This window comes from Ranitomeya variabilis, chromosome 4, assembly GCF_051348905.1.
Source record: "Ranitomeya variabilis isolate aRanVar5 chromosome 4, aRanVar5.hap1, whole genome shotgun sequence".
Taxonomy (NCBI): domain Eukaryota; kingdom Metazoa; phylum Chordata; class Amphibia; order Anura; family Dendrobatidae; genus Ranitomeya; species Ranitomeya variabilis.
This window is the reverse complement of record NC_135235.1, coordinates 108,290,451-108,316,279: the sequence shown is the minus strand read 5'-3', so window position 1 is coordinate 108,316,279 and position 25,829 is coordinate 108,290,451. Positions and strand designations below refer to the sequence as shown.

Sequence of the window (25,829 nt, the reverse complement as noted above, 5' to 3'; positions counted from 1 at the left end):
TGCCTGATGCTCCTGGAGTCGCTGATCCTGTTGGTATTCTTAAAGATGGAGTTATCTTGTCAGCTATTTCTCCGGATCTGCGACGTGTGTTGCAGAGATTTCAGGCTGATAGGCCTGAGTCTTGTCCACCTGACAGACTGTTTGTCCCGGATAAGTGGACCAGCAGAGTCATTTCCGAGGTTCATTCCTCGGTGTTGGCAGGTCACCCGGGAATTTTTGGCACCAGAGATCTGGTGGCCAGGTCCTTTTGGTGGCCTTCCTTGTCAAGGGATGTGCGGTCATTTGTGCAGTCCTGTGGGACTTGTGCTCGAGCTAAGCCTTGCTGTTCTCGTGCCAGCGGTTTGCTCTTGCCCTTGCCTGTCCCGAAGAGACCTTGGACACATATCTCCATGGATTTCATTTCTGATCTTCCGCTATCTCAGGGCATGTCCGTTATCTGGGTGATATGTGATCGCTTCTCCAAGATGGTCCATTTGGTTCCTTTGCCTAAGCTGCCTTCCTCTTCCGATCTGGTTCCTGTGTTTTTCCAGAACGTGGTTCGTTTGCACGGCATCCCTGAGAATATTGTGTCTGACAGAGGATCCCAGTTCGTTTCCAGGTTCTGGCGATCCTTTTGTAGTAGGATGGGCATTGATTTGTCGTTTTCGTCTGCTTTCCATCCTCAGACTAATGGACAGACGGAGCGAACCAATCAGACTTTGGAGGCTTATTTGAGGTGTTTTGTCTCTGCTGATCAGGACGATTGGGTGACATTCTTGCCGTTGGCTGAGTTTGCCCTTAATAATCGGGCTAGTTCCGCCACCTTGGTTTCACCTTTTTTCTGCAACTCTGGTTTCCATCCTCGCTTTTCTTCGGGTCATGTGGAGCCTTCTGACTGTCCTGGGGTGGATTCTGTGGTGGATAGGTTGCAGCAGATCTGGAATCATGTGGTGGACAACTTGAAGTTGTCACAGGAGAAGGCTCAGCGCTTTGCCAACCGCCGCCGCGGTGTGGGTCCCCGACTACGCGTTGGGGATTTGGTATGGCTTTCTTCCCGCTTTGTTCCTATGAAGGTCTCCTCTCCCAAATTTAAACCTCGTTTTATTGGGCCTTACAAGATATTGGAAATCCTTAATCCTGTATCTTTTCGTCTGGATCTTCCTGTGTCGTTTGCTATTCACAATGTATTTCATAGGTCCTTGTTGCGGCGGTACATTGTGCCTGTAGTTCCTTCTGCTGAGCCTCCTGCTCCGGTGTTGGTTGAGGGCGAGTTGGAGTACGTGGTGGAGAAGATCTTGGATTCTCGCCTCTCCAGGCGGAGGCTTCAGTACCTGGTCAAGTGGAAGGGCTATGGTCAGGAGGATAATTCCTGGGTGGTCGCCTCTGATGTTCATGCGGCCGATTTAGTTCGTGCCTTTCATGCCGCTCATCCTGATCGCCCTGGTGGTCGTGGTGAGGGTTCGGTGACCCCTCACTAAGGGGGGGGTACTGTTGTGAATTTGCTTTTTGCTCCCTCTAGTGGTTACTAGTTTTTTGACTCTGGTTTTTCTGTCATTCCTTTTATCCGCACCTGGGTCGTTAGTTAGGGGTGTTGCTATATAAGCTCCCTGGACCTTCAGTTCAATGCCTGGCAACGTAGTTATCAGAGCTAGTCTGCTGTGCTCTTGTCTACTGATCCTGGTTCCAGTTATATCAGCTAAGTCTGCCTTTTGCTTTTTGCTATTTGTTTTGGTTTTGTATTTTTGTCCAGCTTGTTCCAAATCTATATCCTGACCTTTGCTGGAAGCTCTAGGGGGGCTGGTGTTCTCCCCCCGGACCGTTAGACGGTTCGGGGGTTCTTGAATTTCCAGTGTGGATTTTGATAGGGTTTTTGTTGACCATATAAGTTACCTTTCTTTATTCTGCTATCAGTAAGCGGGCCTCTCTGTGCTAAACCTGGTTCATTTCTGTGTTTGTCATTTCCTCTTACCTCACCGTCATTATTTGTGGGGGGCTTCTATCCAGCTTTGGGGTCCCCTTCTCTGGAGGCAAGAAAGGTCTTTGTTTTCCTCTACTAGGGGTAGCTAGATTCTCCGGCTGGCGCGTGTCATCTAGAATCAACGTAGGAATGATCCCCGGCTACTTCTAGTGTTGGCGTTAGGAGTAGATATATGGTCAACCCAGTTACCACTGCCCTATGAGCTGGATTTTTGTATTCTGCAGACTTCCACGTTCCTCTGAGACCCTCGCCATTGGGGTCATAACACCGCCCGTATGGCGAGTGGGTACCACACGGAGCGTGTGGTACCCACTCTGCATGGTGCTGAAGCTGCGATTCATATCATCCCTGCAGCAACGTTTGCTGTAGAGAAAATATGAAGAATAGTGTTTAAAATAAAGATCTATGTGTCCGCCGCCCCCCCACCCCCTGTGCGCCCCCCCACTCCCTGTGCGCCCCCCCGCTGTTCAGAAAATACTTACCCGCCTCCCTCGCTGCTTCCAGGTCTGGCCGCGGCTTCTCCTGCATGCGGTCACGTGGGCCCGATCATTTACAGTCATGAATATGTGGCTCCACCTCCCATAGGGGCGGAGCCGACTATTCATGATTGTAAATGATCGGCCCCACGTGACCGCATACAGTAGGAGGCGCGGCCAGACCAGGAAGGAGCGAGGGAGCGGGTAAGTATTTTCTGGCCAGCGGGGGGGCGCACAGGGGGTGGGGGGGCGGCGGACACATGGATCTTTATTTTTAACACTATTCTTCATATTTTCTCTATAGCAAACGCTGCTACAGGGAAGATATGAATACCGGCTTCAGCACCATGTGGGGGGGACAGCGCTTACTGTAGCGCTGTCTCCTGCACGCACACGGACCCCAGACGGAGAATGTCCGTGTGAGGTCCGTGTTTTACGCGGACCCATTGACTCTATTGGGTCCGTGTAAAACGTGCGCTCCCACGAACACTGACATGTCTCCGTGTTTGGCACACGGAGACACGGTCCGCAAAAAATCAATGACATCTGCACAGATGCATTGATTTTTATGGGTCTACGTGTGTCAGTGTCTCCGGTACGTGAGGAAACTGTCACCTCACGTACCGGAATCACTGACGTGTGAAACCGGCCTCACACGTATTCATGGGGCATGTCTAGTCATTCACAAGAAAGGAAAAACCTTTTGTTAACAAAAAAAAAAAAAGTTTGCTGACTATTAGTGTTCTTTTTGAAATTTGAATGAATGGATTAGAAAAGTCCCTGACTCATGTAGCCGTTCCCTCGAGTTTCAGGAATAAAGGGGTTGATGTACGTCTGTGATAACAAATGTTATGCAGAATGTATCACATCGGATATAATGATTTGCTATTTCACAGCTTCGCGTTATTCATCTCCGGCAGATCACAACAAAAAAGAAGTAGACGTAAGTGAAGTAAATGCCTCAAGGCTCTGAATGATATCAGCAATACTTATTAATAGAAGGACTCTGAAAATTGAATATCTAAGAATAGATTTCCAATTGGTGAAGCTCTGGAGTCATAATGTTGATGCACTGATCTACATCCTCTCTAATAAAAGTTTTTTCTTGTTAAATTCCATTTTCAAATTTATGATAGATGTATTGGTCTTACCATACAAATCGAAGTAAGGTTCAATATATATGGGGCAATTCTGCTCAAAGACATAGAAGGGAACCAAGTTGCTGCCCATTGACCTCTCTGACACTAAGACATATATGACGTTATAATTGGGAGAGTGTTTCCATGGCTGAACATAAAGGTTGTGGACTGTGACTTGTATTGAGCAAGTGCATAATACTTGAAAGTTTGGAAATAACCTATTGAAAATAACACATTTTCCTGATGATGATTACTAGTGTCTCCTTGGTTACAGACTACAAACAATCCATGTATGTAGTCTGATCCTGCTGTCATGTTATGGAGACATATAGGTATTATGTTGTACATTTCTGATTGTATGTATGTAACTTCTCTTTCCGAGAGGTGGCATTTTTTATGTTTTGTCTGTAAAAAAAAATTTTTGGGAGATGTTTCTTTGAGATAGCTGAATCGGGTGCTTGGCGATGTTCTTCAGCATTATAGCATCCATGCTGCCTCTTCACTTATTGTCAAGACTGCTGCTTCATTGAAACAGGAACCTCATTCTCTATACAAAAAAAAGAAAAAAAGCGGTGCAAGAATAGTGCACACACAACCCATATAGTTAACATGAATAATGCTTTATTAAGACTGAAAAAAGTGCAAAGACAAGACATAAAAACATTTTAAAAGCATGTGGAAAAAACACCCATACATGCATGATCAATATCCTCTGTATATGAAGACTTGAATAAAGCTGGCCCAAAAAGGGTACAATACACCCAAAATCATTCCCAGTGAGTTACAATACCTTACTTATAATAATGTGTAAGAAATAACCATATGTAGCTGACACTAGACTCAGGTGCGGTCCACCCCCACAGCAGAACCTTAACTCATATTGCACTGTTATACTATAAGCATATATGGATAATCAACATAGGTTTAGATCAAATGACCATATAGTTATAAACAGTGTAAATGCTACACCAATATTAGCACGACCCGCTGTTGAGGGTATCACCCACCCAACTCACACCTGTCAGCACACAATACAACACATAATACAATCATGAATGAATGGTAATACTCACTGGGAATAGCAGAGCCCACTGCAGTGTGCCCAGTATGAGGATTCATGAGTCTGCAGTCACAGTGACTATAGACATGTAGTTTAAAATAGGACAACCTCTTTAATCTCTTGAAAAATACTTATTTCAGTATATTCTGTTGATAAATGTTATACACATAGAAAAAAAATCCTTCTTTCATGTTAGTGTGTTCAATTCTCAAGGTCTTGAAAATGTTCTGACAGGTAGTATAATCCTTCTATATTATTTAAAAACACTCTTTTTCGGTGATTCCTTTGTATCTCCATTCATACTGCCCCCATACACACAAATGATACACCATTTGAAAGGTAAACTTGCCCCCTTCAACAAGAAAATAGCCAAACAAACCACGCATCCACGAGGTGATCACAAAATACATTTTAAACATTAATTTTCATAAAACTGCAGTAAGGAAAAATGACCAGCAGGTGGCACCACACTACCCCAAAGCACAATACCACAAAGCTGAAACAAATCCTAACATTTGCCTTGGGGGCTTTCCAGCTTGACGAACTCCTTGCCCTGCCGATTTCAGGCAGGTACATATAAAATATTTGCTACATATGTAGAAGTAGATTAAAAGTAAAACTTTACCTGAAGTAAGACTTCAGCTTTAAAACTGAAGATATAAATGAATGCAGCCTTAAAGGGACCGGACAGGTTCTGAACCATCAGATTTTCCGTATTATTGGACAGTCATTGAAAAGTTTATCTTCCTTCATTATAAAATTCAGAGTGTAACATTGTGACCGTATACTATGAAGTAAAGTATTTGTGTTTCTTTTGCGGTATTCATCGCCACAGCTAATTTTTCCCTTTGGCTCATGTCAAAAATATTCATAAACCATACATTGACTAGAAAAGGTGACCACAAATCTTATAGTATTTTCTATTTTCCTTGGCGGTTACCTTGAGAAATGTACATTTTGTATTCGCTCCTGTCGTCTGAGATTATATAAGAAAAACACGCCTTTTAATAGGTGCCTGCTGCTTATTCATGCCTAATATAATTTGCCTTTGAGGCCAGATCATATAAAGTCAGATTAAGGATAAAGAATATTACTTTGATTTTGTCCCCAACAAACAGCCTGAAAATCCCTTTTTTCCTCTGCTTCACCTGTTCCACATTGTATCTTAGTCTTTGGTCAGATCTGAGCAGGCCAACCTATGAATGAAGCCTATTTTCTTCTTGTATCTATAAGACTATTTTATTAGGATTTTAAAACAATTGTATAGAATGAAAGCACTAGCAGGCCAGGAGGCTCATATCCGTGATGATTTTTTTTTTGCATTTCCACAAAGGAGAATGATTGGCCAGCAATAGAACATGCAGTTATGCCATCAACAACATCTAAAGAACTGCCTCACGCCTCAGTTAAGGTCAGTATTCATGACTCCACCATAAGGAAGAGACTAGGAAAAAATGGCCTGCATGGTAGAGTTCCAAGACGAAAACCACTGATGAACAATAAGAACATAAAAGTTTGTCTCAGATTTGCCAGAAAACATCTTGATGATCCCCAAGACTTTTGGGTGAATACACTGTGGACTGATGAGACAAAAGTTGAACGTTTTGAAAGGTGTATGTCCTATTACATCTGGCGTAGAAGTAACACAGCGTTTCAGAAAAGGATCATCATACCAACAGTAAAATATTGTGGTAGCCGTGTAATGTCTGAGGCTGTTTTGCTGCTTCAGGACCTGGAAGAAATGCTGTGGTAAATGGAACCATGAATTTGAAAAATCCTGAAGGAGAATGTCCGGCCATCTGGTTGCGACATTATCCCCTTCAAGTCGCAGCCCTTTTTTGTTTTTGCGTTTTCTTTTTTCACTTCCCTCCTTCCCAGAGCCATAACTTTTTTATTTTTCCGTCAATTTGACCATGTGAGGGCTTATTTTTTGCGGGACGAGTTGTACTTTTGAATGACACCATTGGTTTTACCATGTCTTTTACTAGAAAATGGGAAATTCCAAGTTCGGTGAAATTGCAAAAAAAGTGCAATCCCACACTTGTTTTTTGTTTGGCTTTTTTCTAGGTTCACTAAATGCTAAAACTAACCTGCCATTGTGATTCTCTAGGTCATTACGAGTACATAGACACCTAACTTGTCTAGGTTATTTTTTATCCAAGTGGGGGAAAAAAATTCAAAACTTTGCTTAAAAAAAAAAAAAAAAAAAAAAAAAAAAGTGACATTTTCCGATACCCGATATTTTTCGTGATCTGGGGTCGGGTGAGGGCTTATTTTTTGCGTGCCGAGCTGACGTTTTTAATAATATCACTTTTGTGCAGATACGTTCTTTTGATCGCCCGTTATTGCATTTTAATGCAATGTCGCGGCGACCAAAAAAACGTAATTCTGGCGTTTCGATTTTTTTTTTGCTGCGCTGTTTAGCGATCAGGTTAATGCTTTTTTTTAATTGATAGATCGGGTGATTCTGAACGCGGCGATACCAAATACGTGTAGGTTTGAAATTTTTTTTTGTTTTGTTTAGGATGGGGCAAAAGGGGGGTGATTTAAACTTATATTTTTTATATTTTTTTCATATTTTTAAAAATATTTTTTTTACTTGTACCATGCTTCAATAGCCTCCATGGGAGGCTAGAAGCTGGCACCACTCGATTGGCTCAGCTACATAGCAGTGATCATGAGATCGCTGCTATGTAGCTGAATTGCAGGTGTGCTGTGAGCACCGACCACAGGGAGGCGCTCACAGCAGGCTGGCATTAGTAACCATAGAGGTCTCAAGGACCTCTATGGTTACCATCCTGACGCATCGCCGACCCCCCATCATGTGACAGGGGTCGGCGATGACGTCAATTCCGGCCGCCCGGCCGGAAGCGCCGGTTAAATGTCGCTGTCTGCGTTTGACAGCGGCATTTAACAGGTTAATAGCGGCGGGTGAATAGCGATTTCACCCGCCGCTATTGCGCGCACATGTCAGCTGTACAAAACAGCTGACATGTCGCGACTTTGATGTGGGCTCACCGCCGGAGCCCACATCAAAGGGGGAGACACGACATGCGCAGTACATGTACGGCACATGTCATGAAAGGGTTAAGCTGAAGGACACTTTGGTTATACAGCAGAACAATGATCCAAAATACATCAGCAAGTCCACCTTTGAATGGCTCAAGAAAAACTAAATGAAGACTTTGGAGTGGCCTAGTCAAAGTCCTGACCTTAATCTGATTTGAGATGCTTTCCCTAAATAATTAAGACCCTAATTTAAAAACTGAATTTTGTGTCTACTTGTAAAGATGGACGAACCCGAACAGTAAAGTTCAGCGTCCGTACTGAACACCTACTGTTCGGGCACAGATACGGACTTCATGAGCATGACAGCGTGGCAAACACCGCTTCTTCTGATCGGCGGAGAAATCTTCCCCTCCGGTCAGAGAGCTGCAGTTCCAACGCTATCACGTGAGTGCTCGGCTGTGATCGAAGGTAGAAAGTTTACCTCCGGTCACGGGTGTCAACGGATGGGACTACAGCTCCCATCATCCGACACCTGCTGCTAATAACCGCGAGAGCAGGAGCAACTGATGGGCTACTCTGCTTTAAATAAATAATTAAAAGAAAAAAAAAAAACAGCATGGGTTCCCCTGTGTTTTTGATAACCAGCCAGGCAAAACTCACAGCTGGAGGCTGCAACCCTCAGCTATCAGCTTCAACAAGGCTGGTTAGCTAGAATATAGGGGTCCCCACCCCATATTTTTTAATTATTTAAATCATTTTAAAAAACAGCGTGGGGTCCCCCCCCATTTTTTTTAAAACCAGCTTTGCTGAAGCAAACAGCTAGGGGCTGGTAAGGGTCCATGGATATTGTTCCCACAGCTGCCCAGATAAGTCACATCTGTTAGATGCGCCAATTCTAGCACTTTCCCCGGCTCTTCCCACTTGCCCTGTAGCAAATGGGGTTCATATTTGTGGGGTTGATGTCACCTTTGTATTGTCAGGTGACATCAAGCCCACGGCTTAGTAATGGAGAGGCCTCTATAAGACACCTATCCATTACTAATCCTATATAGTTGTGTTGTAAATAAAGACACAGCCAGAATAAAGTATTTTATTAGAAATAAAACAAAACACACTTTTACTTTTTTATTTAAAAATAACAAACAGTTATACTCACTCAGAGTTTTTCTTGCTAGTGGGTATCTCACCGAGGTCCCCGCAGTTCAGCCTGGTTTGGAACGCAGCCTCAGTGACCGGAGGTAACCTCGATGACCTCACTGCCAGTCACTGACAGCGGCATTTAACACGATCGTGCCGGAAGTGCGTCACTATTTCCGCCCATCGGCGCCCGTGCCACATGACCACAGGTTGTCGATGGGTTTTCATGACAACCCGGGGTCTTCAGCAGACCCCTGTGGTTTTCATAGCCAGATAGCCCAGCAGCCGGCGCTTATAGCAACTGAACATTTCTGCTACACAGAGCAAGTGATCGGATGATCGCAGCTTTTAGTCTCCCATGAAGCAAGTGTAATGTAAAAAAAAAAAAAAAAAAGTTTTATATTTTTTCATTTGTAATTTTTAAATAGTTTAAATCACCCCAAAAGTTAAAAGAAAAAAAGTGCACATTTGGTATCGCCGTGTTCAGAATCACTCAATCTATCAATATATTTAAAAAAATTAATCCAATCGGTTAACGGTGTTATGAGAAAAAAAGTCAAATCGCCAGAATTGTGATTTTTGTTCGCCACAACATTGCATTAAAATGCAATAATGGGCGATCAAAACATTGTATGTAACACTAAAATGGTATCAATGAAAACGTCAGCTTGGCGCGCAAAATATAAGCCCACACCCGGCCCCAGATAACGAAAAATGGAGACACTACGGGTCTCGAAAAATTATGCAAGTGGGGTTTTTTTTTGGTAGAAAAAAAATGGTGCAATTGCACTTTTCTTGCAATTTCACCGCACTTAAAATGTGTTTCCCGTTTTCCAGTACATTATGTGGTTTAACCAATGGTGTCGTGTAAAAGTGCAACTCATCTCGCAAAAAAAGAAGCCCTCACATGGCCATATTGATGAAAAAATAAAACAGTTATGGCTCTAGGAAGGAGGGGAGCGAACAACAGAAGAGCAAAAACGGAAACTGCCCCCGGGGGTGAAGGGGTTAAAGAGAACCTATCAGCACAATTTTGTACAGTAAAGACATGCCTGTAATGTCCCTATAATAGTGATTACATTGATACGTTTGGAGAAGAAATCCACTTTGCTGCTCTTTAATCACCATTTAATGTTTTCTGCTAATCAGATTGTGGTGCACAGGGGCCGGACTGTGCACGGGGTCTTCTCCTCCCAGTCCGTTTCTCTGACCCCTCTGCTGCCTCCTCTATTTGAAATCTCAGCAGTGACCGGTCATTCACAGACCAGAGGCCGGCGGAGGGGCCGGGGGGAGAAGACCCCGTGTACAGTCCGGCCCCTGTGCACCGAGATCTAATTAGCAGAAAACTTCAAATGCTGATTAAAGAAGAACAAAGGGGATATCTTCACCAGAGCTACCAATGTAATCAGTAATACAGCATTGTCTTTACTGTACATTACAAAATCCTGCTGACACGTTCTCTTGAAATAAATTAAATAAGAGGTTGGATTGCTGTGGGCGAATACAAAATACGCCTTTATCATTTTGAGTACTTTCTAAAAGTCTCCTAATTGATTGCCTCTGGTTAGTAACTATTGTTTATAAAAGTATAATAATAAAATAATTAAGTATATTATATGGGTTGTCAAATGTTGGATTATATCAATGTTATGTGGAGAGAAAGAAACTGTACCGGATGAAGAATTCTTATTTTATGCATTCGTGTACTAGTGTATCATACATTCTTATGTTTAGTACAAGGACCTCCCATTGCCCTTATAGGAAGAGCTGATCACTTTGGGGTTTCCGTTCCTACATTCTAACATCACCTCTGAATAATCCGTTTTATTTTACAGTAACAAGTGTGTTGGAACAACAGCTCAGGGCCACAAGATTGACCTCCAGTGATATTAGCTTAGGGCAGGTGAAGCGGGATGTGTCTGTGGACTGGCTCTCACCTTTGTGAATGCCGTGGCTGTTTTGCCCAAAAGGTATCTAGTGTTGCGCATACCTTAATGTTATTCAGGATGTCGTCCAGTTAACCTCTCTCTAATACACGTTTACTAGCACTGCTATAGGTGGGTGTAGGTCGGATGACTTTGCATTGCATAGGGACTCGAGCTTATCTGCAACTTGTCCAAATACGTTTACATGGTCCCTGCACTGTCCACAAAATGGTAAAATACCAGGGACAAGTCTGTCTGACTTCCTGTGCATGTGCACTGCCTGTTGTCATGTTTAGTCTGTCTCTAGCAGCAGAGAAGACCAGCTGGATTGCCGGAAGTGGTGATAGCTTCGGTCTTTTTTACTGTCTGTCAAACTGCGTGCAGGCAAACTTTCAATTTAGGGCAAACAGGCCATTTGTCTATGGCTGAAACAATATATGCTGGGAAGTGAGGGGGAAAAAGTCCCCACTCCTATAGCGCTGGTAGAATGCTGACGAAGTGCCGCACACTCCAATAGAGTGGATGACGTGTTAGAATAAGAATCAGGTCCGTTTTGTGCAGAAAAATAAGTTAATTGGTTGTGGGTTTAAGGGAAAGACGATTCTTTTCTTTTTTTTTGTTGTTGTTGAAGTGAAAGGTCGGGTACACCTTAAGCTACAGGGGGTTTGTGTCCCCAATATGCAGTATACAAATCAGAGTTTTGTTTGTGTTTAAAAAAAAAAAAAAAAAAAAAATCAACACAATTTTTAAGGCTATGTGCACACATTGCGGATTTTGGACTCACAGAAATGCATCAAATCTGCAGTGTAGTGCACCACCAATGTACGTCAATTGAGAATTGATGTGCACATGCTGCGGGAAAAAACGTGTGGATTTGCAGCATTTTATTTTCCGCAGCATGTCAATTCTTTTTGTGGATCTGCAGCGTTTCTGCACCCGTTGACTTCCATTGAGTCAGGCAAAACCGCAGGTTTAAAAAGATCTGCTGTTTTGCTGCGGAGTTGCGTGCGAGAAATACCGCAGATCGGGAGGAGGAAGAGTGTGTGGGTGGAGACAATGTGTGTGCGGTGAATATGTGCGGGTGTATGTGTGTGTCTGCGGGGCTGTGTGTGGGGGTCGTTATGTAGGCAGGCATCATCTGATGGGACTACTAGTCCCATCCGGCTCTGCCTGCTACAGTGACAGCCAGCTGATGATGGGAGAGTAGTCCCATCATCTGGCTACTGTGTTCAAGTGTAAGAAAAAAAAAGCAAACAAAACACATACACATATACAGTACATACATCTACACATACAGTACATACTCACCATACAGCTAATCCCTGACGCCCTCGATCACCTGTAAAATAAAATCAAGTAATAAACCAACAGTATATTCCCTGTTCCAACGTAATCCATTTAATAACGAGTATCCCATGACTATCTCCTGTGTAGAGCTGTAACATCAGAATATGTGACCGCTCTCCAGGGACTCCGGTGATAAAGTGACAGCAGGTATCCTCCCCCAGTGGATCACTCCGCCGACAGAGGTCACTGGAGTTCATGCTGTTACTTGTGGCACCGCTGCGTGGGAAAATTCTCACGCAGCAGTGCCGTAAAGTGAGAGCATGAACTCTGTGATAACATTGCAGGAGCCATTATTTCCTGTCAGTGTGTCACTGGAGGCCCTGTAGAGCGGTCACATCTCCTGATGTGACATCTCTATAGGGGAGATCGTCGTGGGACACTCGTTATTAAATGGATTACGTCGGACCAGGGAGTATATTGTTTGTTTGTTTGTTTATTTTTATTACAAGAGATCGAGGGTGTCGCAGGAATTTGGCATATAATAAAGATGGTAAACTGTGTGGTGTTTTATTTCATTAAAATACTTTATTCTGGCTGTGTGTTTATTTAACCCCTTAACAACTATAGAATTAGTAATGGATAGGGGTCTTAGGCTACGTTCACATTTGTGTTGTTGTGTGTTGCGTCGGCGACACAACGCACAACGCATGCAAAACGCATTGTTTTATGACGCATGCGTCCTTTTTTTGCATGATTTTGGACGCAAAAAAAATGCAACTTGCTGCGTCCTCTGCGCCCTGACGCGTGCGCCCAAAAAGACGCATGTGTCACAAAACGCAACACAACGCATGTCCATGCGTCCCCATGTTAAATATAGGGGCGCATGACGCATGCGGCGACGCTGCAGCGCACAACGCAAATGTGAACGTAGCCTTATTGACTCCTCTCTATTACTAAGCTGGCTTGATGTCACCCTGCAATACAAAGGTGACATCAACCCCACAAATATTACCACATAAGCCACCGCTACAGGGCAGTGGGAAGAGAGAGGCTAAGTGCCGAATTGGCACATCTTAGAGAAGCGCCATTTCTGGGGGCTGAGATCTGGTGTTTGTAGCCGAGGGGGGGGGCAATATCCATAGCCCCTTCCTAGGCTATTAATATCAGCCTGCAGCTGTCTGCATAGCCTTTTCTGGCTATTAATTATAGGGGGATCCCATGTCATTTTTTCTTTTTGGGGGGGGGTTCCCCTATTTTAATGGCTAAATATACAACTGCGGGCTGATATTCATAGCCTGGGAAGATCCATGGGTATTAACCCGTTCCAAGGCTATAAACATCGGCCCCAAGTCACTGACTTTCCCTCTCTAGCGCAGAAAATTGCACGCCATTTTTTTTTTTTTTTTAATAAGATATTGCGTGTAAGGCCAGGGTCACACTTGCGAGAAACTCACACGAGTGGGACCATGCACGCATGGGACCGGAGTGTGCGGCTGCATGTATTTCTATGCAGCTGAATGCTCCGGTCTGAGTGCCGGCGGCAGTGGCGGGTACTGAGGTTCGAGACTCGTGCGAGTTTCTCGCAAGTGTGACCCGGCCTAATGCAGATTTTTTGTGTGTTTGTGTCTTTATTTAACTCTTTATGTACCATTTTATGATGGTTATTACTAAACATCTGGCTTGGTATTATCTGTCTATAGATTTATCTATCTTTCTATCTATAGATCTTTGTGTGTAAACATTATTCTTCAATGGAGTATGTAAGAGGTTTGACAAGGAAATGACATCACAATTCTTTTTTGTTAAATAGATCTTTATTTAGCTGTAAAAAACACATGAAAATCTGCATAAAAATGCATGGATTTTTTACTGCGCTTTCTTCCAAGAGATGTAGAATCTGCGCAGAAAACTCCAGAGGCAAATCTGCAACGTGTGCACATAGCCTTACTTGTATTAGATACACTCCCACTCCTGACTGATACAAATCACTTTATTAGCTGGAAGTTGTGTAAACTATTGCAGTGACAGCCCTGGAATCAAGGTCTCTGACCCTGCTCCTGTTGTTACCAATGGGGGGGAACTCTTAAAGTAAGTAAAAGAATAGGATTTTCTCTTGTATAATTTAGAGCACCAATTTTTTCACATTTGCACGACCTGTAGCATGTTATTAGTTAGTTACAGTAACAATGAATATTTAGATTTTGCGGTCTCCGCTTCCTTCCCAATGATGCTTGAGTGACACAAAGCTTCTGTGCGTCTTTCATGCTGATGGGCATGTTAATAATCCCGTCACATGAGACCTAAATGAATTACAATTACCCGTCCATCAAGTCATCATTACCATCATTATTATAAATGTGATGTTTTAGTTTGAGATGAGTGTTCCTATTCAGTGTGGCACAATGTACGGTAGATTGATCAAATGCAAACACTTGTTTATACACTAATCTGGAAAGATGGCATGTTGCCAGTCACCAATCCATCTCTACCATTTTCATAGTCAGATGTACAGCCACGTTCTTTCTTCCATAGAAATCTCACTTGAAAAATTCCTAGAATCCTTTTAAGGATTTTCTCGGCTTGGTGAAAAGAAAGTGTGTTCTCTCCAAGGTGTTACGGGCTGCGTTGCATCACCTGCCAAGGGACAGAAGGCGTTATTCCTATCCACCTATACTATAGGAGCGTGTCAGCCAAGATTGATGGATAATCTTCTGAAAAAATCTTTTCAGGTCATCCGAAAGACCACTTTATGGAATACATCTGCTCTGTGGATTTTTTTTCTTTTTTAACCTAACGTTTTTCCATTATAAATATTGTAATCCAGCAATATTTGGATCCAGTAAGTGCCAGATTGTGAAATATTTCGCATTATCGGAATGTGCCCCCCAAAAATATGTAAAATTCCCTGATGAGAATACTCTCAAGAAAGACCGCACAAGTATAATTTTCCTAGGTACCTATTATGTTTTTTTATGAGACCCAGTTGCCTCTTTTAAAGGGAATCTGTCATGTGATTTTTTTAAGTATGTTACTAATGGTATCCTAAAATAGGGCTTGGGCAGCCCTTTCAGAATGTGTAACTTTTATTGCTGTAGCTTCTCCGGTTGCCTTGCTGTAAGCTCTGGTGAATTCACAGCCGTGCTCCTGCTGGTCAAGCATATGTAAATCCAAAGTGAATATACACTGCTCCCCACGCCCATTGTCTCTCCCACCCTGTGCGCCGGCGTCAGTGATAGTAAGTGACAGTATAGAAATGCTCCATATGTGCAGACCTAAGGGAGGCATGCGCAAGATTTTTCCTGTCAATGATATCAGTGCAGAGTTGGGCGGAATTATGGGCGTGGAGAGCAGTGCATATTCATTTTGGATTTACCTTTAGGGGCTCTGCAAACGTCACCCACAAACTATTCTAGGGCCAAAAAGCGCTCCATCTTCTCAGCCTTGATGTGTGGCCAAACAGTCGTTTCTGACGAGATATGGGGCAGCATCGTGTTCAGGAGATATTGCACAATAAATTGTGGGGTGCAGTTTCACCTATTAACCCTTGTGTAAGTGACAAATTTGCAGCAAATAAATGATAGAATTTTATAACATTAGGACATTACATTTTTAACACTAAAATGTTATATTTCAGTGAGGCGCCTGTGCATTCAAAATCCTCACTACACGCCCAGATGAATTCCTTAAGCAGTGAAGTTTCCAGTATGGAGTCACTTGTGAGGGTTTCTGCTGATCTGGCCCCTCAGGGGCTCAGCCAGTGGAGCCCACAGTCTGTTCAACCAGAATCTATGTTCTAAAAGCCAAGTGGCGCTTCTTCCCATCTGATCCCTTCCATGTGCTCAGGCAGTATTGTACAACAACATATGGGGTACTGCCACATTCAGTAAAAATGTCATATGCCGTAATTATGGGGTCCATTTTCTCCCATTATACCTTGTAGAAATGATACGGGAAATTCTGTTTATTAATTATTTTGTACCGTATGATGAACTGGTTTAAGGATATATAGACTTGAAACTTGTGAATTTTTCAAAATTTTTGCCAAAATTCCAATATCTTCATAAATACATGCAAAACATATTGACCTAAATTTACCGCGATCATAAAGTACAGTTTGTCATGAAAAGAAAAAACTATCTCATAATCACTGGGATAAGTTGAAGTGTTCCAGAGTTATTAACACATGTAGTACCACCAGTCAGATATAAAACATTTGGCCTGGTCAATAAGGTGAAATTTGGCTTGGTCCCTAAGGAGTTAAACATGTTTGCTTTGTTTTTACTTTTTATTTCATGATATGTATTTAAAAAAAAATGCAGATTTTGTCACTTTTACGCTCACTGGAGCTATTCTAGACTCATATTTTATGTTCTTCAGGAAACCTGTACATTAACAACAATAGACTAACTCAAAACCTATCTTTTGTATTGAAGCATCTAATGATCATGTGCAAAGCGTATTGTGAAGGGAGGAGTATGGAAGCAGTGACATCACCTATAGAGAATGGAGAATTCTGTGTTATCACCTGGGCTTAGAGATGTTATCTGTCATTGTAATGCTCGTAAGATCATGAGAGTTTTGAAATTTTCTGTTCAGAACATGAAATGGGAGTCTAAAATGCCCTCAGTGGCCAGAATGAAAGTTATAAGATGTCTTATTGCAGATTGCGCTATGAAAAAAGCCCAAAATTCTTTCAAAAATACATTTAACTAAAAAACCCAAGTTGGAAAAATTGGTAATTTTCTGATGAAAAATTCACTTTGGCCACACCTTTGGGGGAAATACATTGTGGACAGTATAAGAAACTTCTAGAGATATGTTATGCACAGTCTGAGGTGCTATTACCACTAAGGATGAGCAGACCTGTGAAAGTTCGGGTTCGTTGGGTTTGACCGAAGTATAGTTCAAAGTTTGGTTTGGGTACCGGAAACCAAACCCCATAGAAATCAATAAGAACCCGAACTTTGGAGCTGGAAAACAAATATCTATCTATCTATCTATCTATCTATCTATCTATCTATCTATCTATCTATCTATCTATCTATCATCTATCTATCATCTATCTACCTATTGAACTTCCAAGAGAAGTTTGGAATTCAGCAGTGTCCAGTACGAACCCCGAACATGTTAGAAACCTCCATTCTAAGCTGTTAGAACGGTCAGTGGCAAAAAACAAGTCTTGTTGGATGGCTGAATAGGAATTCTCATTGACTCTTTGCCTACTATTTACAATTTCACTTTCTAATTCAAGTTTTTAGGTGATGGTCCAGATGCCCTAATCAATAGGAAGCCTGTTTTGGGGTTAAAGTCACTTAGAGCTGATGGCGTCAAACTGCTAGAAATGTTGCCAAATTTTTGCGCAGCTTGTAATTCTGTATAATTTGTTGTACTTTTGGAATTTTTTCCACTAGTTCTGGCCAGGTCTGCCAACTTTTTGACTAGCGAGTGAAGCTTGGCAGAAGGAAGGAGAACATGAAGAAGAGCTGCCAACAAATTCATCAGAATTTCATGAAAAAAAGTGGCACAAACTACTTTAAAAATGTAACCCAGTCTCCTATTGGAGTATATTTTGTGTGGTGGCCCATGGCTGCTGGAAGTTGTACCTAACTCATTAGTAGGCACACGCGTCGTAATGAATTTGGAACGCCTTACTCCAGCACACTCTTCTCCTCAAGGACTGGCCTACAAAATGCATGTTTTGAATTTGGGGCTTTGTTTGTTGTTTAGTTGTTTTTTTTTAATGAAGAGTCCTCCGGTTTCCATAAATTCTGAGTGTCTGGATTGGATGGTAAAAATATCATTTTGTTGGCAACATTGCTAGAAATAGGAGGGGAAATTAATGCCTGACACTACAATAGACTGTAGGTTTAATGAAGGACAGAAAAGGTCCTCCAAAGCAAGAGGTTCTTATTGTAACCACTTTCCAATCTGGCCAAGAGATGAGACTCTAGAAGTACAAACACACACCATCTTTGATTATTCGGAATTCCCTAGTGGGGTACAAGAAAATGCGATTTGTAAACTAAAATGGAATTTTTATATAATGGATAAATTACATATATTCTTGATGATCAATGATGATGATATTTCCTATGTTTGGCAACATTACATGTCTTATACTTTTGATTTTATTTATTTTAACATAGAATCTGAAATTACAGTCCAAAATGGGAGGAATTAGACCTATTTCATATATAAAAGATTGAACAGAGAAGCTGTGATGAAAATGCATCAGATGTCAGTGATACCATCCAGAGATGCCACATGCTTCCAGAAAAAGGTCAAAGAAAGAGAAGAACCGGTAAGGGTCAATTACATAACTTTTTGATGTAGCCCTTGATAAAACTGAGTCCTAAATATAAATAATTTCTGAGGTTGTCTGGCGTTTGTAAGGCAATGCAAAAGTGATTACTTGTATTAGTATTGAACCACTTAAACTTGGATGTCCTACCCTTTAGGATGGTGGTTATGTGTATTGAAATTCACATGGTCATGTCTAAACAGGATTTTACTAAGCATCTTGATTAGGGCTCCTAATCACTTGCGTGAAATACGGCCGAATCTCGCATGGTAACACCCGGCTCTGCCGCCGGCACTTGGGAGCGGAGCGTGCAGCTCCATGTATTGCTGTGCGGCCGCACGCTCTGCTCTCGAGTGCCGGCGGCAGAGCCGGGTTTTAACCTGCGAGACTCGGCCGTATTTCACGCAAGTGAGTATGAGCCCTTAGGCTGGAACACAGTGCAAAGGATCTAGAGCCGCGTTCCTCAAACTCTAGTTCTCATGGCCCCCAACATGTCAAGTTTTCCGCATTTCCTTAGTATTGCACATGAGAGAACTTGTGGAAATTTCTGATACTTTGATGAAAATAATTCCATTACTTGTGCAATCCTAAGGAAATCCTGAAAACGTGATCTGTTGGTGGCCATGAGGACTGGAGTTTGGAGAACACTGATCTAGACGTAATAATTGAGTAACCTAGAAGCATCACATTTGATCTAAATTTAGGAGGATACTTCCCATCTAGTTCCAGCGGCTGGGAGGAAAGGTGGGTTAATGGAACCTATAGTAAAACTAGTATTACCATTAAGACATTAATTAGTGTTACATCTACTCCTGTGATGTCTTCTTCTGTCAACAGGCAACTGACGCATTCATTTTGTAGGCAGCACTGGAAATGGAGGACATATCTGGATCAAAAGCTCTTTGTCCAGCCACTGATATCAGGGTGGCTGGGACCTGTAGTGCTTTCTAGTCTTGCAGGATGCATATGTGTGCTGCCCAGCCAGAATAATCACTACCTGTTATTGGCAAATGGGACAGCACCACACCCAATGAAACCACCCAGCTTACTGTTGGGAGTTGCTAGTTATAGTTTTACTGGATCTGGTTCACATCTTTAGTTCATCTGCTGTTTAGCCTATGTTATTTCCATTATGACCTCAGCCCGTTACCTTCCTATTCTTCTGTCTTTCAATTTTGCTTCTTGTTTTCCTTTCTGGTTCTGACTCAGGAATCTGACCATTCATGTCAGCCCACTCCATCGGCCATTGACGAGTCAACGTAGCGTCCTTGTGCAAGTCCATATTCCTGCAGAAGGGTTCAAGGGTGAGGGCCAGGGCACCCCTGGGGTCTGATAGTCAGAGTAGTCAGCACAAAGCCTGTCCATGGAAACCCTATTAAGCTCTTCCATGTGACCAGACAAAGCCAACAGAGTGCTGAATATAACTCGTGTCTAGTGTGTGCTTATCCTCCGTAATTAAGAGATGTGGCTAGTGGCTCATTGATAACCCGAGGCAACAAATGAACAGTATATTGCACCTTTGGGATATGGCATGGCTCTTTTTGGCATTTTTTTGCATTGTATGAGATGTAATAGGTATAGTATTGTAGCAGCATCCAATAATTCACGCTTTGTTTTCAAATCCTTCATCTTAAGAATGGTCTCTGCTTATTGTCAACAAATTGAAAAAAAATTCTTCCTCACAGCACCAGGCTGAAACCTGTACAGAGCAAATACTACAAAGGATGAATTGGCTACCCAAAGGACCCTTCCTGTAACAAGCTCGTCTGTTTTGTAAATTCAATTCCTGTGTTTTTAGGACAAAGCTCAGAAACCAAATTACTTAACGCAGGTGTGAACAGAGCCTTGGCTTATAGGGCATTGTGTAGACTGAGCACCATCGGAACAGACACTGAAAAGTATTAGACACATTTTGTTTTTTTCATCCTCTTGATATAAACAGAAATGTTTCCATTCACTGCCAATAAAAAAGTGTTGTGAGATGGGATTGAAAAGCAAAGGTGTAAAACGTTCTTTATACATTTAGCTAGGTAAAGGCGGAAGCCTAGATCGATTTTTCACCATTCTAATGCATTTTATGGTTACTAGATTATTCATTACTACACATTTGCAACATTTTATTTTTATTTTTTCCCAATTCCTTATAAGCTGTGTGCAGTTGTTCGCCGTATCATGGGCTTTGATCTGGGCCCCAATATCTTTGGATGGTTCTTCTTTCCAAACTAAACAAGTAGATCAGATACACACATGTAAGCACAAAATATCACACACCGTTTTGCATTTGTGCAGCCTTTTCATGGTGGCTCAGTGGTTATCACTAGTGATGAGCGAATATACTCGTTACTCGAGATTTCCTGAGCATGCTCCGGTGTCCTCCGAGTATTTTTTAGTGCTCGGAGATTTCGTTTTTTTCGCCGCAGCTGAATGATTTACATCTGTTAGCCAGCATAAGTACATGTGGGGGTTGCCTAGCAACCAGGCAACCCCCACATGTACTATACTATAATATTATACTATAATATTAGAGAAGCAGAACGCCGGGGGACAGACACCGGAATGTAAGTATGTACTGTTTGTTTTTTTTACGTTTACGCTGGTAACCAGGGTAAACATCGGGTTACTAAGCGCGGCCCTGCGCTTAGTAACCCGATGTTTACCCTGGTTACCCGGGGACTTCGGCATCGCTCCAGCGCCGTGATTGCAAAGTGTGACCGCAGTCTACGATGCTGGAGCGATAATCATACGACGCTGCGACGTCACGGATCGTGCCGTCGTAGCCATCAAAATTGCACTGTGTGACAGTACCCTTAGAAAAACACCACCCTTCATTAGCATAAGATAAGAGCCTAGAGTAAACAAGTTATTTTGTTCAGCATTACACAGTAAGGCCATGTGCACACGTTCAGGATTTTTAGCGTTTTTTTCGCTATAAAAACGTGATAAAAACGCGAAAAAAACGCTAACATATGCCTCCTATTATTTACAGTATATTCCGCATTTTTTGTGCAAATGTTGCGATTTTTTCCGCGAAAAATCGCATCGCGGAAAAAAAAGCAACATGTTCATTAAAAATGCGGAATTGCAGGGATTCCGCACACCTAGGAGTCCATTGATCTGCTTACTTCCCGCACGGGGCTGTGCCCACCATGCGGGAAGTAAGCAGATTATGTGCGGTTGGTACCCAGGGTGGAGGAGAGGAGACTCTCCTCCACGGACTGGGCACCATATAATTGGTCAAAAATAAAAGAATTAAAATAAAAAATAGTCCTATACTCACCCTCGATGTACCCCGCAGTGTTCCCGCCTCACCGCTGCACGCTGCCGTTCGGTTCCTGTAGCTGGTGTGCGGTGAAGGACCCTGCCAATGACGTCACGGTCCTGTGATTGGTCGAGACCGGTCATGTGACCGCTCACGTGACCGTGACGTCATGGAAGGTCCTGCGCGCACACCATCTATACGGAACGGACGCCGGTGAGGAGATCAGCTGTCTGCGGGTGAGTATAAGCATTTTTTTTATTTTTTTTATTATTTTTAAACATTCTATCTTTTACTATAGATGCTGCAAAAGCAGCATCTATAGTAAAAAGTTGGTCACACTTGTCAAACAGTATGTTTGACAAGTGTGACCAACCTGTCAGTCAGTTTTCCAAGCGATGCTACAGATCGCTTGGAAAACTTTAGCATTCTGCAAGCTAATTACGCTTGCAGAATGCTAAAAAAACGCGAAAAAAACGCAAAAAAAAAAAGCGGATTTCTTGCAGAAAATTTCCGGTTTTCTTCAGGAAATTTCTGCAAGAAATCCGGACGTGTGCACATACCCTTACAAGCAGGTAAAACACAAGGAAAATGTGAAAAGTTGACATGTAAATTGAACTACATCTATATGAACATCAGGGTAAATAAGACAGAGTGAAAAAATTATGCACAAAACTTTATAGCAACATTTAGTGACAAAAGGACCTCAAAATATAGTAGGGAGTCAAAATGACTCCCTTCAGTAGTTCTTGGTAAATTTTGAAAAAAACGCGCAAATTTTTACCAAAATTATTTATTCTCACAAAATCTTTTTTCACATCATATTTGAGGAAAAGTCACCAAGTTTCAAGCCGGAATTCTGAAAAATGTAGTCACAGAAGAGAAATAAAAAAACGAAAGGAGTCAAAATGACTCCATCAGTAGTTCTAGTGTTAACCTCTCCTTATAGTAAACACATGCCTGCTCACATACACTGGGCCAAACTATAGTGAAATAAGAAATAATTGCTGTTGGCCATAGAACCAATACAGCCTCAGTCCAAAATGAATTGGGGAATAAATACTAAACTAAAATAGGCCAGAATTTTGGCACAAACTATCCTACATGCCTGGCATCCTTTATTGTGTGTGTCACACTTTTTGTTGCTTGTTTGACCAGAAGTGTGGCTTCCAGTATGGAGTGTTTCGTGGAGTCGGGCTAAACATGTGGTGCTGAGTGCCAAATGCCAAAATGTTGGTGCAAATATGGTGCATTTAAGATACTTTATGCTACATTTACATAGTTTATTTTTAGTAAACCCGCCCCAATGTTTGTGCAATGTGGTAGCTTTATTTTGGGCTGTCTGCTATAAAGGGCAGCTTGAGTAAAGCTGTACAGAGACGCCAGACTGTAGCCTAATGAAATTGTTAGATCTCTCATTGACTGTATAGAAATAATGCTGCAAATACTTTATCATCTTTTATTCTCTGAGGAGCAGAAGAACTTTGCTACCAATCTGTCTGACTTACAATATATACTACGCGCATTGCCTTGTAGGGGGTAAAGCCCCTATAATAATCTCGCCTTTTTGGGGCCCATTCATCAAGACTGGCATTGTGCACACTAGTCTTATTGAAGGTGCATGGTCGGGTAAGATGCGCTACATTTATTAAGAGGTGCACGCAGCATAATAAATTTGGTACAACCGCTGCGGCGTGTGGCTCACCAGAAATCCTAGATCAGTCAGTGACCGGAGTAACATTTCTGGTGTTAGATACACCACTGATATGGTGTAACCTATGATGAATTTGGCGGGTGGCCTCCCACTTTGGTGGCGCTGATCAGGACTGGCATAGAAACTGCTAAAGTCGCAAAATTTCATGTTGCACAAATATATAGCAGGTTTTCAAAATGTTTACGTCAGAAAAAATTCGTAAACACTTTGATGAATTGTCTCCATTCTGCAGAAACTGAAGTTTGATCATGCATCCTAATGAGGGTGATTGGTGCAGTCTGGATGTTGCTAAATAGCTCCGTTTACTTTGCATGACCCCCACCCACTTCACCGTCCCGACTGGTGATAGACAGCACTGGCTTGCTTGAATTTATTCTCCAATCACCTTTGAGGGAGGCCGGGATGTGCGAAACCAATGGGTAGAGTGGCGCAGTTCATGTCGGCACGCCAAGGCTGCACCAAGCACCCTAATTAGCATGATTGATTAAAGTTCAGTTTCTTTAGAATTGAGTCAACGATTAAAACACTAAAAGTGAGATTTTTATAGGGGCTAATGTTCCCCACAAGCCTATATGCTTAGTTTACATTGTCCGTTTGGGCTGTCTGACTGCCTTTAACAAAACGGGGGCCTTCAAAGGGAGAGACAAAAAAAATGGCAAAATTCAAAGAAACAGCTGACGGTGAAAAACTATTAATATACATAACAGATTGCAAAGGTGACCACTGGTTATGGCAGCAACAATTCTTTGTTTTTCAAGGGAAGCATCGCCATGGTAACTGCTTTTGTGTTCCGCCAGTATTTTCATGGGAGATTCTGCATCACCTCGCAACATTCCAGCCACTGTGAGCACAAAACAGCCTTTATACATGGGATCATGCTGGAACATGTTGCTCTTGTGTCCAGGTAAATGAAGGCAGTACGGTCTGTTGCATCGACCTGCTGAGAAAGGAAGACACAAAGGAACAATAAAAAGAGCATATTAGAAGAATTGTTATATTTAGGATGTAATAAATCCATGTGAGGTTTGTCACAGTGGGGGAAATAATTATTTGATCCCTTGCTGATTTTGTAAGTTTGCCCACTGACAAAGACCTGAACAGTCTATAATTTTAAGGGTAGGTTACTTTTAACATAGAGAGATAAAATATCAAAAATAAAATGCAGAAAATCACATTGTATACATGATATAAATTTATTTGAATTTTGCAGTGAGAAATAAGTATTTGATCCCTTACCAACCATTAAGAGTTCTGGCTCCTACAGACCAGTTAGACGCTCCTAATCAACACGTTACCTGCATTAAAGACAGCTGGCTTACATAGTCACCTTTATAAAAAAGCAAAAACAAAACTGCTGTCCACAGACTTGATTAATCAGTCAGACTCTAACCTCTACAACATGGGCAAGACCAAAGAGCTTTCTATGGATGTCGGGAACAAAATCATAGACCTGAAGAAAGCTGGAATGAGTCACAAAACCATACGTAAGATGCTGGGCGAGAAGGAGACAACTGTTGCAATAGTAAGAAAATGGAAGAAATACAAAATGACTGTCAATTGACCGATCTGGGGCACCATGCAAAATCTCACCTCATGGGATATCCTTGATCATGAGGAAGGTGAGAGATCAGCCTAAAATTACTACACTGGGTGGAACTTTTTAATTATCTCAAGGCAGCTGGGACCACAGTCGCCAAGAAAACCATTGCTAATACACTACGCCGTAAAGGTTTACAATCCTGCAGTGCCCACAAGGTCCCCCTGCTCAAGAAGGCACATGTGCAGGCCTGTCTGAACTTTGCCAATGAACATGTGGATGATTCTGTGAGTGATTGGGAGAAGGTGCTGTGATCAGATGAAACAAAAATTGAGGTATTTGGCATTATCTCAACTCGCCATGTTTGGAGGAAGAGAAATGCTACCTATGACCCTAAAAACACCGTCCCCACTGTCAAGCATGGAAGTGGAAACATTATGTTTTGGGGTGTTTTTTGGGGTGTTTATCTGCTAAGGCCGCAGGACTACTTCACCACATCAATGGGAAAATGGATGGAGCCATGTAACGTAAAATCGTGAGTGACAACCTCCTTCCCTTTGCCAGGACATTAAAAATGGGTCGTGGCTGGGTCTTCCAGCAAGACAATGACCCAAAACTTTCAGCCAAGGCAACAAAGGAGTGGCTCAAAAAGAAGCACATTAAGGTCATGGAGTGGCCTAGCCAGTCTCCAGACCTTAGTCCCATAGAAAACTTATGGAGGGAGTTGAAGCTCTGAGTTGCCAAACAGCCTCAAAATCTTAATGATTTAGAAATGAAAAAAGAGGAGTCTACCAAAATTCCTCCTGACATGTGCGCAAACCTCATCATCAACTACAAAAAAGTCTGACTGCTGTACTTGCCAACAAGGTGTTTGCCACCAAGTATTAAGTCGTGTTTGTCAGAGGGATCAAATACATATTTCTCACTGCAAAATGCAAATAAATTTATATAATTTGTGCAATGTGATTTTTCTGGATTTTATTTTTGATATTCTATCTCTCAATGTTAAAATTAACCTACCATTAAAACTA

General features: G+C 42.1%; 1 protein-coding gene across 5 annotated transcripts in view; it reads left to right on the top strand.

Moving 5' to 3' along the window:
- The window catches only part of MARCHF8 (membrane associated ring-CH-type finger 8), a 284,339-nt gene that overhangs the window by 113,475 nt on the left and 145,035 nt on the right, over positions 1–25,829 (top strand). For all 5 annotated transcript variants that reach the window (XM_077259090.1, XM_077259087.1, XM_077259089.1 and 2 more), the window contains one exon: positions 18,137–18,291. In XM_077259090.1, coding sequence (XP_077115205.1) covers positions 18,211–18,291 — 81 coding nt within the window. In that variant the 5' untranslated portion in view covers positions 18,137–18,210. The remainder of the gene's footprint in view (positions 1–18,136; positions 18,292–25,829) is intronic.